This window comes from Lontra canadensis, unplaced genomic scaffold (assembly GCF_010015895.1).
Source record: "Lontra canadensis isolate GAN:19392208 unplaced genomic scaffold, GSC_riverotter_1.0 scaffold75, whole genome shotgun sequence".
Taxonomy (NCBI): Eukaryota; Metazoa; Chordata; class Mammalia; order Carnivora; family Mustelidae; genus Lontra; species Lontra canadensis.
In genome coordinates this window covers 6172083-6188647 of record NW_022631069.1, presented here as the reverse complement: position 1 = coordinate 6188647, position 16565 = coordinate 6172083, and the positions used below count along the sequence as shown (strand labels likewise).

At 37.4% G+C, this 16565-nt stretch overlaps 2 protein-coding genes across 8 annotated transcripts in view; both read right to left on the bottom strand.

The window, feature by feature from the left end:
* Positions 1-2550, bottom strand: part of PHTF1 (putative homeodomain transcription factor 1) — a 66417-nt gene extending 63867 nt beyond the window's left edge. For 6 of the 7 annotated variants that reach the window (XR_004385445.1, XR_004385443.1, XR_004385446.1 and 3 more), the window contains exons 1-3: positions 2065-2550; positions 1674-1748; positions 957-1013 (exon numbers count right to left, since the gene is read on the bottom strand). Coding sequence is in view for 1 of the 7 variants with exons in the window: in XM_032881407.1 (XP_032737298.1) it covers positions 957-1013; positions 1674-1718 (102 nt within the window). In the remaining 6 variants the exon portion in view is untranslated. Of the gene's footprint in view, positions 1-956; positions 1014-1246; positions 1292-1673; positions 1749-2064 lie in introns of those variants that run through there. The other variant, XR_004385448.1, reaches the window with a different exon arrangement.
* Positions 2551-7954: 5404 nt separating this feature from the next.
* RSBN1 (round spermatid basic protein 1) overlaps positions 7955-16565 on the bottom strand; it is a 44021-nt gene continuing 35410 nt past the window's right edge. The window contains exons 5-7 of the mRNA XM_032881402.1: positions 11086-11253; positions 9707-9815; positions 7955-9075 (exon numbers count right to left, since the gene is read on the bottom strand). Coding sequence (XP_032737293.1) covers positions 8605-9075; positions 9707-9815; positions 11086-11253 — 748 coding nt within the window. The 3' untranslated portion in view covers positions 7955-8604. The remainder of the gene's footprint in view (positions 9076-9706; positions 9816-11085; positions 11254-16565) is intronic.

Below are 16565 nucleotides of genomic sequence, written 5' to 3'. Positions count from 1 at the left end.
AAGAAAGGGTCTGCAGTAAATCTTTAAAATAGCAAGGTCCAAAAACAAGAATCTGCCAGCCATTATTCAGCACTTTCCAAAGAAGTGAGACCCTGAATCCATAGATCTAAGTATTAAAGTCAATATAGAGAGACATTCTTTTAAGGGCAGGGATGGTCTTTAGGCTTTTTCCACATCTTTTTCCACATCTATCCAATTATATACGGCTAGCAAGCAACCTTCCCATGACTAATTTGCACCATCATTCCATCTCCCCAGCACATCTTGACCCCACAACCCTGACTTTGGAACATTAAGTTGTTTAATCCTTCCCTCCACTACTATAAATTAATAAACTGGCATTCTGAATCCATGTCAGTTTTTGGTTGGTTAAAATGTAATTACCCTAAGAATCTGCTCAGTTCTGAGAGCATTGAAAACTTAAGACCATACTCTAAACCAGTAATTGAAAAAGTGATTCAGGTCACAAATGGATTTGATTTGGCTTGCACAGGAAGAGAAAAAGGAGAAAGAAGGAAAAAAAAAAAAAAAGGAGAATGAGGTGAGAGAGGAGGAGGAGGAAACGTGGGAGAAGGGAAGACACTCTAAAAAAAATCTGAATATTTCACATTAAAATGCATATTCCCAGCTTCTCTTGAAAACTCTGAAGCTCTGGCAGTCCCAGGGCTGCATTGCCCCATAGTAAAGCTGGCCAGCATTAAGCAGCCACAGCCCCCTTTACAGGGGACATTTGCTTTCTAATTCATCGTAGACCAACCACTCCTTTCTATTCCCTGATACTGAGGCCAAATGTCAATTGTCATTTGTCATTCTGCTTGCAATGTTGTCTTCCTTAGAAACGCCAAAGAATAAAGAATAGCCACAGTTGGTGGATAAGGGCAGATTTTATAAAAAGTACAATCCATTCTTCACATTAATTGAGCAAAACAAAGCTAGAATCAAAGAAATCAATTTACCTTAATCTGAGTCTGTTCGATTGACTTTTCCCAGATCTGCTGATCATATGCTCCAATCTGAAACAGGGAGCAGGCTATTAAATGATGCAAAGGAAAAATCTTTCCACTGAGGCCAAATCTCACACAAGTCATGAAACTATTAAGTATCAATAAGCTATCTGGAAATGATTATGATTCTCCGAGGTTAGAATAAATTATTGTTTCCAAAGGCCGTTTCCTTCAAAATTCTAAAAGCGGCTGGATCTAAAGGTAAGTTAAAAAGCTATGTCCAAAATATTTCAAATTATTACCTTACAAGATATTTCCACTTCGTAAGGAAAACATCAGTAGGAAAACTAGAGAGGAATAAAAGGTAACAGGCAGCTCAATAAGACTGTTGACAGTATCAATCTGAGCTGTGAAGATAAAAGTTTCAGGTCTAAAAGAACCCAGCAGTTTGATCAGAAGCGAACTTTCAAAGCCTTGCTGTAGCACAGCACTGTGATGCGGTCTGGAGGAGGGAGGGGACTAGAAAATCTTTTATTCAGGGACGTGGAACTGAGTTTATAAGACCTAATGACCTTGTGCATCAGGTCTTCCATGTAAGTTGAAAGATACCATGTAGGAATTCCTGGCACTACCAAGCCTAGGAGAAAGTAACGGGATATTCTTTGCGGGAGGCTTTTGGAAGGAATGATGCTTTACAAAAAAAAAAAAAAAAAAAAAAATTGGTATTACCTTCTTTTGGTACCACGATATAGCATCTCTCTCATTTGAGGCCATCTGTGTCTCCAGACAGGGAATGAGATTTCACTGAAAATGAAGGAAAACCAGTCGGTGAGTCCGGTTGCTGAAAGGTGCTCTCCCAGTTTGGGGAGAACGCCAAAATCGCTTCTCTCAGCCTCTCCATGAGCTGCTGACTGTCTCTCTCCGGCTGTTTGCCAGGAAAAAAAAAAAAAAAAGACAAAAACAGAAGCAAACCAAAAACCTCTGGCGCAGTGGCGCCCCGAGAAGCCTCTCTGCGATATTTGGTGCGAGTGTGTTGTTGAGGGATGCAGGGCAGGGGAAGGGGTGCTGGCTGGAGCTGAACTGCACCCTCCTCCTCCTCTCGCCGGCGTCCGGCTCTCACCTGGTGCCCGCTGCCCCGCAGTCCGGTGGCCGGGACCTTCCTCCTCAGTGGCCCCGGCCCCGCCATGAGGCCGGGGGCGAGACGGCGGGCCCCGCAGGCCGCATCTTCCCCCCGAGGCGGAGACGCCAGCGCGGCCGTTACCATGGAGACCGCGGAGGCCGCCCAGGCCTCGGAGGCAGCAGGCCGCCCAGCGCCCAGAGGAGGGCACTCTGTTGCCGCAGACCCGGCGCCCTCCGAGCCCGACCTACAGGGTCACCAGACGGTCCCCTCCCCCCCCCCCCGAGAAGCGAACAATGAACTGGGAAAGGAGGGGGATAAAAAGTGAAGGAGGTCTTCGCCCGCCGCCAGAGTAGGCTAAGGCAATGGCCGAAGACTCAGTGCCGGCTGTTCCGGTGAGGGGCGAAGGCCGCCCGGCGCGGGAGGCAGCGGCTGCGGGGCGGCGAGGGTGCGTCCTGCTAGGCCCGGCCGGCCTGCGGGCAGTGACTCAGCCAGCCCAGAGCTGGGCGAGGGCCGCGCCGCAGACCACAGTGCAGCCCCGCTGCGGCTTCCGCTTTCCGGGTTTTGCTGCTAAGGTGGCTCCGCCCCCGCCCAGGCCCAGCCGCCGAGCCTCCTCGGTGTTGGAGGGGTTGGGAGCCACGGGAGCGTCAAAGCCAAGGCAGCTGCCTCGGATCAGCCTCCAGGTCACTTCCTCAGAAATGACTTTCCCAGCCATCGATCTAAAGGGGCTCGGTCATGGTGTTCTAATAGCTCCCAGTTCCTTCCTTTGTAACACTTATCTTTGTTTTACAGGTTTCTTTGTACTTCAGTATTTACTATCCGTCTTCCCCAAAGGGCTGCGGGCTCCGTGAGGTCAGAGCCTGGGGCCTGGCACATAGGTTCTTGACTAAATGAACAGATGTTCTGAATTTACGCCGTCCTGGGACGAAGGGCGAGGTGGGCTGTGGCTTAGGGATTCGCTTCCTTTCGTCCAGGCTGATTGAGGTCAGGATAATGGAATGGTTGCGCTCTATGAATATTTAAGAGTACCTTAGCAAGATTTTAAGCTGCGCTCGTCCTCTATACTGCATGGGTTTTTGTTTTCGGTTTTTGGGGTTTTTGGCCATTCATGGAACACTGACCCCTAATGGCCATTCCCACTCCACTTGAAGCAGTGTCCATGCTTGCTCAGCATGAAGCATCTGAGTCAGGTAAAGCCAGTAAAAGATAAGGATCACACTGGCTACCACTTCAGAAAGCCTAAGAAATGTGGTTCTAGGTTTTAAAAACATATTAAATCGGGGGTAAGGTGAAGTCCCATTTTACTGAAAGGAAAAAGCCACTAAGAAGTAAAAGTAAATCCCACAGAATTAATTAAAAATTATTTCACCCGGGCTTAAGTTATTTCTTACATTGTTCACTTATGGTTTTGCTTCCTGACAGCTTTTCCCTTTAATTCTATTGGGTTTCAGGAAAAATGGCCAACTTAAAAACGGATAAATGACAAATGAAAAGGTCATCACTGTCTATCTAAATATTTGCTTTAAGACAAATTACATTTTACTTCACTGCTTAGTGCACAGAGACTTCGGGGGGTGGGATTCATGGAAGAACTGAAATCACTAAGTTGCATTTTGGAATAGTAGGAAGGAGCAAATCATCTTCCGAATGACCCTTTTTACCAAGCTCTCAGTGCTTTCTAAGGCTGCCACTGAGCACTGCATGGGCTTTGAACCAAGAACTGCATTTAGATCCCTGCTTCAATTAAAGAACTGTGATCTTATGCAATTTATTCGACCTAACAAGCCTATTTTCTCACCTGTATTTATTGTTATCTTCGTACTAAATACTAAAGGCTGTGAAGATTAAATGAGATACCCTCCTAGAAAGTGCCTGGCCCTTGGCAGTTACTCGAGAACATTAATTCCCTTCCTTCTCGTTTCCTAATCACAACCAAGGTCTATCAGGACTTACTAAGTATCTCAAAGAGAAGTTCACACAAAAATTCCTGAGGAAAAAAAATCCATTGCGTTGTGTCACTTAATACATCAATGACATCCAAAATGTCTATCACCACCTTCATTAACTAACACTGTTTGCACATACTTTGAAAAATATCAATTAAAATTAAAAATTAAAATTTTAAATTAAAATTTTAAAAATTTAAGATTGTCCTCTCAAGTAGATATAAGCATCAGAAGGCACAAGTGCCACAAATGCCAAGTGTAGTTTTTCTTCATCCCCAAAACTAGTTGCATTTCTGTATGCATCCCCTTTTCTTTAGGGAAGAAAAATTACAAGACTTTCTAAAAGATTAGGAAATGACAGGGTACACAGAAAGTGGGGGATTAATATTTTAAAAACAGGTTCCAGGTAGCCAAAATTCACATGCACTATTCATTTTCTCATGAAACATAAGTAAAGGACAAATCAGACTTCTGTTTATTAAAAAAATACTTTACAGGGGAAAAAAAAAAAAAACCTCTATGCATTCCATTGTCCTATTTTACAAAGAAATAGCTTAACAATTTAACACGCTTAGACAGCTACAAAAAAGCACTGTGTTAAAAGGATTATTATTCACACAAATTTAGATTTAAGACTATTCATTAAAAACCTTTTTAAAACACTCGTTAATGTCAATAAACAAACTAAGGCCACACAACGCAAATAGTCCGCCAGGCAAATTATACATTTCATCTATATGCAAAGACCTCTTAGATAAATTAAAGCCACAGGAAAAAAAAAAAGTCTTAGCTGCCAATCAAAATGGAGTTTAGTCACAGAAAACACTATTACATGAAAATTTACAACATGTGATAGAAGTAGTACATAAGTATTTCTTTAGAGAATTGAAAAGTGCTATATTAAGAGACAGTGGTCTCAACTACATGCACAAGTGAATCATAAAAAATTTATGAAGAAAATGGAAGGCCATAATATTTATGGAGATACTTGCTTTTAAAGCAACAAACTTTCAGGATGAGGATAGGTCCTTTATGTGCTAAAGAAAAACATTTGTCTTGTACATTTCCTCTACTTACTGCATGACCAATAAATACAGCTACAACTTGTTTAAAAAAAAACTTAGCAGAAATATGAATTTCTGCCATGTACTAATGAAAGGCTCTTTTTTTTTAAACCTGTAGCAATGATAAAATAGATTAGAAAGACACAAACTCAATTATCCTAAAGGTATAAATGTAAATAAATTTTAAATGGCAAGTACAGATGAAAATATAATGGGCTAATATTAATGATCAAGAATATATTCACTAAGGGTTTTCTTGAATCTTGGAGTCTTGTTTCTAAATTAGTTTTCATTCTAGACACTATTTATAGAGGGAAAGGCAATAAGCAAAAGTTTCTCCAGGCATTAAGTATGAACTTTATACCTATTAAGACTGACGCAAGATGTTAGAAGACATCTTTTCCTAAGGTTTGGTAAAGGGTTTTAACAAGCTCCATTTTCCCCCACAAGAGCTTGTAGTATTAGTCAACTGATATTCCAACTGTCTCCAAGGGGAAAGGGCACCTCTCGTTTTTTAATTAAAAATAATAAAGTACCAGTCAGACAAATTCTAAGCACTGAATAAGCAAATTAAAAGTACAACTAAGCTTAGGAATTCATTTTTAAAGAGTTGAAACTTTGGAGGGGAAAACTAATATGTAGGTTTTTATTATTGCTTTATGAATTTGGGATACCTCTGAATCATAATCCTACTCCTAGCATATCTTGGTAATTACAGAATGCTTCTGGGGCAGGGGGAAAAGACATTTACCCTTATTTATGAATACCATAAAATCATTCTAGTTACTAAGTTAGGAATATTCATTTATTGGGTCCTTTCCTTAAGCACATTTTTAAAATATCCCTCTGCTCCACAAAATACTCAAACTTACAGCCACATTCTGCAAGTAATCTCAAGAGTTGGCACAACAGATAATATACCAAAAAGGAAGATCAGCTTAAATTTCAGTTACAACTTCACTGCCATCACTACTTTACAAATCAGAAGACGCCAGATTGCTCCATGCCTCACTCCACCAAACCAAATAATTTCAAGATTTAGAAAAGTTGCAATCATTTGTATCACTCAACTAGGATACAACTTTGAAAGCAGTAAGGAACTCAAAACTTGAGCTTTATATTCATCAGTCTTTAAAGCATGCTATTAAATCTAATACTCACATAGGACATTCAGTTTCCAGATACATTACTAGCTAAATGTTTCTCTCTCCATTCTATTGCAATTCTAACATACAATGAATTTATTAGTACATGATTTTAAACATTTGTATACTCTTTTAATGTGTTTATATTGGAGGTGAGGGTAGAATGTTTATAAAAGGAAAATGGGGATTTGCTTTTGATTGTAGGTCTTTGCAGATCCGCTGGTTCCTGAGTGATTATACACAGTGCTGGCTGTCAGGAGACAGTCTCCTTGTTTATTAGTAATGACCAGCTTAGATGACAGATGGCATCTGCTGGATGGCAAGTGGGAAATGGGGAAATCGGATCTTGGAAGACAAGAAAAATAAAAATAAAAAAAGTTTTTGCTTTAACAACCTTGTTCTTCATGATTATTTTAAAAAGCAAACGTTGCCTGAGAAGAATTCTACTTTGCACAGCCTAGTAAAGCTCTATGAAATTCTTCTGGACAGAAAAACAAAAACAAGAAAACCCAAATCCACATACTTTTGTGATTAACCCCTCCCCCCTCCAAAATAACAAAAAACACCCTCAAAGGCAGGTCCCTTTAAAAACTAGTCTTGATAAACTAGAATTTACCCTAGAATTTATACCCAAGATTTTAAAACACCCCTGCAATAATCACATTACTTTTCATACCATTCTAATTACCTTATTTACAAAGATAACTAAAACCAACATCACTTCCAATTCATAAATGGTTTACATTGAAATGTTTCTCTATTTGTCTTCATCCTTTGTAACAGAGAATACATACATATACATATATATAAGGAATAATACAGATTCTAACTAATCACTGCAGTATTTGCTGATGGTTACTTTTCTATCGGTTTACACAGTGACCTCTATACTTTGCTAATATGCATTTAACTACACAACAATATTGCACAACGTAATATTTATATAAGATTTAGCCTATTTCAGAATATTTTAGAGAAAATTCATATTTGATATTTTAAAAGATGCAGCTAAGTTTTCATGGTGACAGACATAATAAAGCAGCATCTTTTTTGCCTATGTTAATGTAAATATTCCAAATCTCACCCTCCAGGAAAAAAAATCTCCAAATTGCACAATAACCAGGTAGATACAAGAATCTGGTCTTAGGTGTGGGGAATACTCTTCCTTTAATGAACAAAAGGCCTATTGTATTATTAACTAAGAGAAAGTGAAATGTGTATCATGTTAACATTCTAAAATAATAGAAAGTTAAGACTACACTAGCTATATGAACTGTGCCTGTTCGGAAAAAAAAAAAATTTTTTTTAAGTACTCGGGCACTAAGCAGTAGGTTACTTGAAGCTCTAGGATGAAGTCTAGTGCCATATTCTTTATTAGGCCATAGCAACACAGAATAATAGTAAATAAACCCAAGTATTCACCAGTTAAAACTGTGAATTGAAGTGTCTCAACAGATCTTTATCATGAAGAAGTTGATGCCAAGTGACAAAAACAGTTTTTCCTAAGTTTCATGCACGAAATATGGCAGCCTCATCAGAAAGATTGATATCATTCTCTAAGTTTGATACTCGTGATCAAATTAGGAAGCAAAAGTATCCACACAATGTGTGAGAATGCTAGGTAGCAGAATGATAGAGTATCATGTCAACATTATCTCTTTTACCCAATTATCTTCCATAGTTACCATGTATTCTAGAAGAGATTAATGAACCATGGAAAATGAATGACCAAGGACTATTCATCTTTAGATATTTTTAATTGAAATATCCACTGGGCTTTAAATAACAGATACAAAAAAGACAGTTTGGATCAGAAAGTGCTGTGCTTTCTCTTTTGTTAAGAAACCAGAGAGCCACTGAATTTTCCTTAGAAACTACCTGTTCTTTATGGTTGGAACTTACTTGCCCACGTACAAGATGCAGAACTCTTTCTTGCAACCTATGCCATCTTTACTGTAGAAACTGAATCTGTCATAAAGACACAAGTACCAAAGCATAAGTCTGATCTTCTATCGTAAAAACAGCAAATATGGCAAGAGACAAGGCAAGATAAAATTAAGGGAAGTGAATAATTTACCAAATAAGAATCTGTTATTCCCGAGAATTCTCAGTTTGATTTGAAGAAGAGATTGAATTGTTACCTCACACCTTAAAACAGAAAGTAGCAGCAGACCCACTATTACATACTGTACTAACGGGATAAGATACAACTCTTAACTTTGCATAATCTGTGTAAAAAAGATATGCTTGACATTTGTGGAATGTCATTTCTCTTTATAGAATTATAGGCAAGATTTCTCCAATAAAACTTAACTTAAGCCAGTTATAAAACTATAACTTCACATCAAAATTTAAAAAAGTTAAAAAATGTGTTTGAGTATGTACATATCACACAGGAGTGCTCGAATGTTCCTGTAGATTGTGTTGCTGGTCAGAGTCCAGTCTACTTTCCACCTTTAAAACTGGAATAGGCTGAGTTATCTGATCTTGCTGTAGTTTAAGTTCCGATGAAGGAAAGGACGATGAAGCAGTTGTCAAAAGCTGCATCTCTCTGCATGTTTCCTCGGATTCAGTTTTTACCCTCACACACTGCGAGTCAACTTCTAATTCTTGCTTTCCGGTTAAATCACAGTCCACGGTAGAACTGCTTTCTGTGTTGTGAGTGGCTTCCACAACCGGGTGGTACTGTTTAAGCCTTATATGCCAAGCTAAGCTGCACACTGCTGACACGGTTTTGAACTGATGAATGACATTTCTAGGGATGAAGTAAATATCATTGTCACACAGCTGAATTCTGGCATAGCGAATGCCTTCCCGCCTCATTTGGTTTAGTTTAGCTTCATCCACCCACTGTACACACTGCAGAGAAAAGAGAAGTTGCATGACACTTTAAAATATGTAATAATTTCACCAAATAAAATATCAGAATGAATACAGGGTAACAGTAGTAGAGCCAAATTAAAGCCAAGCAATACTAAGTAACAGACAACTTTCTGAAATTGCCTATAATGCTTGGGAAACACTTTTTCTCATACTTTCTACCTCTCTAGTAACAAAGTACAGGTTAAAGTCAGGATGGCCTAAGGAACTATTTAAGCAACTATTCCAAAACCCAGCTAGGTATCAATAATGAATTCTCTGCCACACAGAAGGGCAACATTTACCTGCTCCTGTGTTCTTCAACCTTCTGCAGGTTAAGGACACACAGGACAATGGGGTTATCAGCTGAGACTACTGCCAGCCAGAACTGAGCAGCTTAGACCCTCTAGCCATCTGGGCCCACCTGGCATCCCAAAGATTAAAGACTGCAAGCATTCTGCTTGGGAAGCTCTGTTTTAATGACTTTCTGACACACTCCACACAAATAGTAATAAAATTAAATTTGCCATCCCGTGTATCCAACTATAAGATCAAATGCAAAATAAAATGGGTAACAGGCACTTATTTCTATTATCTCACTCGAAAGGTAATAAAAAAGCAAGAGCTTTACCTGGGAAACCGGGGGTTCATGAAGGTCTAACTGAAGTCTCTGTACAACATCAGTAAAATCCTCAGCATGAAAACAAATCACATCTTTGGTTATGCGAGGTTGGTCACTCCTAAGATTAACAAAATCAAATTTTAGAAACATGCATCTCATAATGGAAGATGATGACAAATTTCATTTCTCCTATTCCTGGAAATGCTACTACTAGCCTAGAAGTAGACCCACAGCTCCTACAGAGTGTACATTTGTTTTGTTAATCAAGATTTAAAAAATAAATAAAACACCAATAAAGCTGTTCTTAAAAAAATGAAAACTAGATCAGTTGTTACAAAATCAAAATAACAATGACTAAAAGCAGTTTCATTCTAAACTAGCTACATCTGCATCTTCTCACCACTCTGCCCCATTTCCAGGCCACCCAGTAATGTCATCGTCAGGTTGGAACAAAGTGGAGAGAAAACATTATCAGCCACATAAATATCATGCCTTCAGTTTCCAAAGGAGAAAGGGAAAAAAAGCTAAGCAATGTACTTGAAATACATCCAGCTATGATTGAACTATAGTTCTAAAAAAGGTTAGAGCAAACTATAGGAATATTGAAGGCCCTGAAGTTATAAATATGAAAAACAAAACAGTTTTAAAATAAGCTAAATTCAATGCTCTGAGCTTTTGGTTCCAATTGAATGTAAAAGGGTGCAGCCACTATTGAAAATAGTATAGAAGTTCCTCCAAAAATTAAAAATAGAATTATGAAATGATCTAGCAATTCCACTTCTGGGTATATACCCAAAAAACTGAAAGTAGAGGCAGGAAGAGATACTTGTTCACAGCAGCCAAAAGGTGGAAGCAACCCACGTGCTCACTGAAGAATGAAGCAGAGAAACAAAATGTGCCATATACATATAATGGAATACTATTCAGCCTTAAAAAGGAAGGAAATTATAGCACTTGGTACCATATGGATGAACCCTGAGGATATTATGCTAACAAAAATAAGCCAGTCACAAAAAACTACTGTATGATTCCACTTATATGACGTATTTAAAGTAGTCAAATTCACAGAAACAGAAAGTACAACGAAGGGTACCAGGGGCTGGGGAGAGAGGAGAAAGGCAGTTATTGTCTAATGGGTATAGAGTTAACAGTTTTGCAAGACAAAAAGTTCTCTAAGTCTGCTTCACAATAATGTAAATATACTTAACACCTCTGAAATGTACACTTAAAATGGCAAAGATTTTTCATTTAAAAAATTTTTCATTTTTTATTTTGTTATGTATATTTTACCACAATTTCAAAAAAGGTTACTCCCCAACCTTTTAAATTGAGTCCACATTTTCTCAAACAACATTAACCAACCTTGTAGTTTAGTTCCCTTAACTTACCATTCACCAAACTGTACAGCTTTCAAAACCCCAACAGCAGCCGTACTCTGCCAGTCAAACCCCTGACCTACATGGTCAGCATGAGCTCTTGTCCTGTCTTCAAAGAGGACTTCACGGGGTTCACTGGTCCGAGGTAGGTACTGGAGATTTTTAATTTCATTCATTGATCTGGAGTTGATTTGGTTGTGAAGTAAAGCAGGGGTAAGTATTAACAGCAATAAGGTGAAAGAGTCTGCTAAAATATCAAATTTATATAAGACCAGGACTAATAAAGATTCAATGATTCTGATCATGAGCATTTAACATACTATATTGCAAAGCTTAATGAGATTACCTTCTTCCCTAAGGATGTCATGGTAACACAAAAGCTGTATCTTTGATTTGGCTCAAGTGTAGTTAGAATACATAAAATGTAGTTTTCTAAAACTAAACTTGGAAAACACAATTCAAAAATTCAAGGCTGTGTGTTTCTCTACCCCGAGCCATCTTAACTCTCAAAACATTCTACTAGACCTGATTCAAGATGGCAAACTGAGAATGTACTTGATCTCCTTCTACATTAAAATCTTAAAGTAAGAGGCTTCAAACTAATATGGTAGGGGTGAGAGAGAGGAAATGCACAAATGGATGGGAGTACAGATGAAACAAAACTGTTATACTGAATACATGAGAATTCATTATATTCTCTTCTGCTTTTTTTACATACCCCAAAATTTCTAAATATAGTAATCTAAAGGTGACAGTAAAGGAATGAATAAGAACCAACAAAAGAAATGAATTAGTTAATGAACAATATCAACAAATTTCTGGAAGGTGGAAAATGATTACAAGTGTCTTGGACTAATAAAACTGAGCAGACAAAGCCACAGGCCTAGAATACACATGAAGGGAATGGCAACTAAAAAGGCAGCTGGCCTGCCCAAAAGACCTCAGAGAAGCCTAAGAGGCAAAGGTGGGTGGCGGATGGGTGCGGTGGGGACCAGGATAATAATGATAATAGATAGAAATGAGGTAAGTCTGAGAAAGGGGGGAACTAAAGTGAAATTCTGTAAATAAACCAGCCACCTGCCACCCCTATGGATAAAATAAGGTCAGGCATCTACCCCCACAAAAAGACTATGACTGGCCCACCCTGCATCCATCTCTCATATTTATTTCCCTGACAAAACACTGATTCTCACTGAGTATCTGCTCCTTCCCTATAAAGGACCTCATTTACAAGCTTCAGAGGCAGATCCTAATGAATCTTGACAAATGGTGGTAAGTGCATTCCCCTTGCTAGTGACTGATTTAAAAATGGGCATGAACTGATTCTGGGCAGCAGTTAAGAAAGGAAATCAGCAGACTTCTGGGAAGTTCCCTAGCCCCTAAGAGAGAAGTAAAAGAAAAGATAGTTTTTTCTTCTATTGCATATAACCAGATCCATATGTGATACCTAGAACCATACTAGTCATCCAGCAACCATAAAGAAAACCATTGTGATTACGAAGCCCAGGCAAAGAGAATGACAAAGCAGACCAAAGGAAAAGACCTGATTCCTTGATGAACGTACTGAGTCACTGACCATATATGTATAGAAATAGAAATAGAAATAGAAATAGAAATAGAAATAGAAATAGAAATAGAAATATATATATATATAGTACCAGAGCTAAGCTTCTGGACCACCTGATGCATGGGATAACATTTCTTTTTATGAACCAATTTGAATCAAAATTTTTGTTGCCTGTAACCAAAAGCATCCTGATAAACTTTCAGAAAAAACAACAACAACAAAAACCCTTCGTATTCTTCTCTAAACACACTGAACTTACCAGATTAATAGAACCAATGTAATCCTCTGGCATGTGGACATATCCTTTAATTTCCAGTTCTATGCCTATTAACTCTATAATGAAACCTACCTAGTGATAAGCCTCACTAAAATATAAATAGAACGCTCAGTAAGCCCAATGTTTTATTTCTAAATATGAAAGTGTCAACCACGAATCACCACCTATTTGAAGATAGCCTGTAGCAGCCTGACAAAGACCAAAATAAACAATGCTGAAATGTAAGAATTCAAAAGAAAGGTTAAAAGACAAAACTCAAGCGAATGTCCCAAAATCAAAAACAAAAAAATAATAAGTATGAGGATAATCAAAATGAGAGATCTATTACTCAACCAACAGTGGTTTCAGAAAGAAATAACAGAGAAAAATGAAAAGATAACCAAAACAAGAAAGAAAAATCCCCAGAAAAGGAGACATGAATCTTTAAAATTTAAGAGACCTACCAAACAACAAAAAGGATTAAACATAAGAATAAGAATGAAAGACCCAAATACGTCATTGTGAAATTCAACTTTCAGAGAAGAAATGAAAAAAGATTACCTACAAAAAACCCCCAAATTACACTGGCATTAAGACTTCTCATGAACAACAGTACACACCAGAAGAGATTCGAGCAATGCTAGAAGTTTTAAGAGAAAATACATCCTATGGAATCCAGCTAAACTATCAATCCTATTTAATGAGAGAAAAATATTTTCAGACATATAATGACTCGGAATACCTTCCTTTTGTTAGAATATTACTTAAGACTGTGCTAAAGCAGGAGACTGAAATAAGCCTAGGAAGAAGACAAATTGTAGGTTAATGCAGAAACGCATTAAGTGGGAAGTCCTAGGTTGATAATGGTGAAGTATAGCTTTTCACATTGAAGAGAACACAGAGATCCAAAAGATTTCCAGGTTAAAAAAAAAAAAAAATGATGTACTAGAGTAGGCAATATTATTAAAGTTCTGGATTCTTGAGGATAGGATAAAAGCAGAGAAGCCAAGGTAACTATCAATATTCTCAAAAAAAAAAAAAAAAGACTAATTAAAAAAGCAAAGTCATAGTCATAGAGTAGAAAGTATGATTCCAGAAGAAATGTATGTGAAGCAAAAAAGAGAATACAAAATATTAGGGATATGGTCAAGCAAAGTATATGTCCCCCTTCAAAATAGGGGTAAATCAGAAACTGCAGGGAAAATAGAATTGTCTTTAAAAAAAGCACAATCCAAACTTGAAATTAATTAAAGTGTGCATGATTTTCAATATCTAGATGAAATATAGGAACGAAATATCCTTTTGTATAGTATCCCTTTGAACGTTAACATAACATTGGAACTTTAGAATACAAATTTTTAGCCTACTGGTTAGGTCTGCAATAAACTTACCTTCCCATAATATTATATAAATTATATAAATTACTGACTTTCAAACTGTAGAATACACCTATTGACAAAGTATATAATACCTAACTATGGTTTTAAAACAGAATATGAATTAACCTCAATAATGTATAAGTACAGCTGGCAAAAAGTTGAAAGGGGGAAGAAGAGGGTAAAGAAAGGGGCATTTAACTGGAGAGAAAGGGTCATTTAACTGTTTGGAGAACAGGAAGAAGTCCCCATTTATCATACCAAGAAATTGACAAGTTTCCTGCCACAGTCTTAAAACAAAAATTAAAAGCAGAAATTGTCTTTTCTGTCTGGTAAAAACGTGTTTGCCTCTGGATGGAAAGGTGGCCAGAATTTTTCATTATAAAACCTACTGTACCATTTGATTTTTTAAAACCCTGTGCATGTACTTAACTTTAAAGTCCATAAATTCAAAGATCATCTCCATTAGCAGTGCCCTTGATAACTAGATAGCTTCTCACATTGATTCCACCATTTTCAGCAATAAAGAGTTCTCATTAACACAAGATGATGACATTAGTGTTTAAGTTCTGATTTATTCACTCTAATTCAAAGTACTTTTGAATGCCTCACTCAAGAATATTTAACCCCAATAAAAATAAAATTTAACAGCCCCTCAGATTAGTAGAGAAAAAATAAATTATAAAATAAATGATGTTGGTACAGCTGCCTAACTACTTAGAAAAAATGAATGCCTCACTCTGTCCTGAAATCAATACCAGGTAAGTAAAACCTGTAAATACTAAAATCATGAATGTACTAGGAGAAAATGTAGATGAATATTTTGTAATACTGAATGAGAGAAGGATGTTTCTAAGTCGGCCACCAGGAGAGAAACCGCAGAGGAAAAGACAGATCTGTGTGTAAAGAAAAATAAACTGAGAGGGAAACAAAACAAAACAAAACAAACAAACAAACAAACAAACCACCAAAACTGTGAGTAAAGGAAAAACTGAAGCTGACAGAAAAAAAATGAGCAGGAAAATCTGCAACACACAAAATAAGTTAAGTCATTAAAAAAAAAAAGAGAATTTTAAATGAAAATGAAAAGGGAATCACAAAATAAGAACTACAAACCCCTCAAAGAAGAATTAATTAAAATGAGACATCTCTGTCCAATCAGAGCAACAAAGTTTAAAAAAAATATTAATGGAGGGGCATGGGGAAAGGGATACTGTCTTATTATTTGGGTGGGAGTATATATTGGTACACTTCTCAATCAATTTAGAAATGTGTATATACTCTGCACCTTTAAAATTTCCACCAAGAAATAAACATGCATATGCACAAAGATAGATCCATCTACCTACCAGCCAGCCAGCTACCTACAATCACTGATGTGTTATACATTCCTAACAACTGACTTCAGGGGAAGATGGCTGTTTATGGCTGATTTGCTTATTTCCGTGGTGTAAATACTCCCAACATGGTCAATATCAAGCAACTAATGTGATTTCATTCACTGTGGAATTGGCCCTGGGAGCCTGGCTCCAACATATCACTATCATGTTTGTCAAAGTCCTGTTTACAGTGAAAAACTGGAAGCAATTTACATTAAAAAAGAACTAGTGAATTAAATCTTGATAACAACCATTTAGTGAGAACATAGTCACTGAGAAATGATGATACAGTTACATCTTAATATAACACATAAACTTAAGGGGTGAATAAAAACCACAAGTTTTAAAGTAAACATCATGTGAAGAATGAGTTCATTTGTGTACAAAGCTTAGGAGTATAATACAGACTGAAATTTAAAGGTTAATATGCCTAAATAGGTGGGACTATGGGTATTTTTTGCCTTCTTTTTACTTTTTTCTATTATCTGACTTCTCTAAAGTCTGTAACAATCAGGAAACAAACAATGGTCATTTCCTTTTTGGAAAAATTATGCAACAAAAAAATGTATACGGTACTTAAGAATTTACGATTTCCAGACTCATCATCATGATATATAAAAACGGCTGTGGTCCAAGCAATGTTCAGAAATAGTTTACTGTCAGCTTCTACTATGCCACCACCTGGTGTTCATATATAGTTTATACAAAGTATTTTCATACAGTATCTCAAGTACTTAAGGTTATTCCATAATTAGCTTTAGCATCATTCCCCTATAAGCTTTAAGGTAACGTCCAGACTAATCCATTAAAACTCACTTCTGGGGATGCCTGGGTAGCTCAGTTGGTTAAGCTAGAGTCCTGGGATTGTGCCCCACATAGGGCTTCCGGCTCAGTGGAGAGTTTGCGTCTCACTC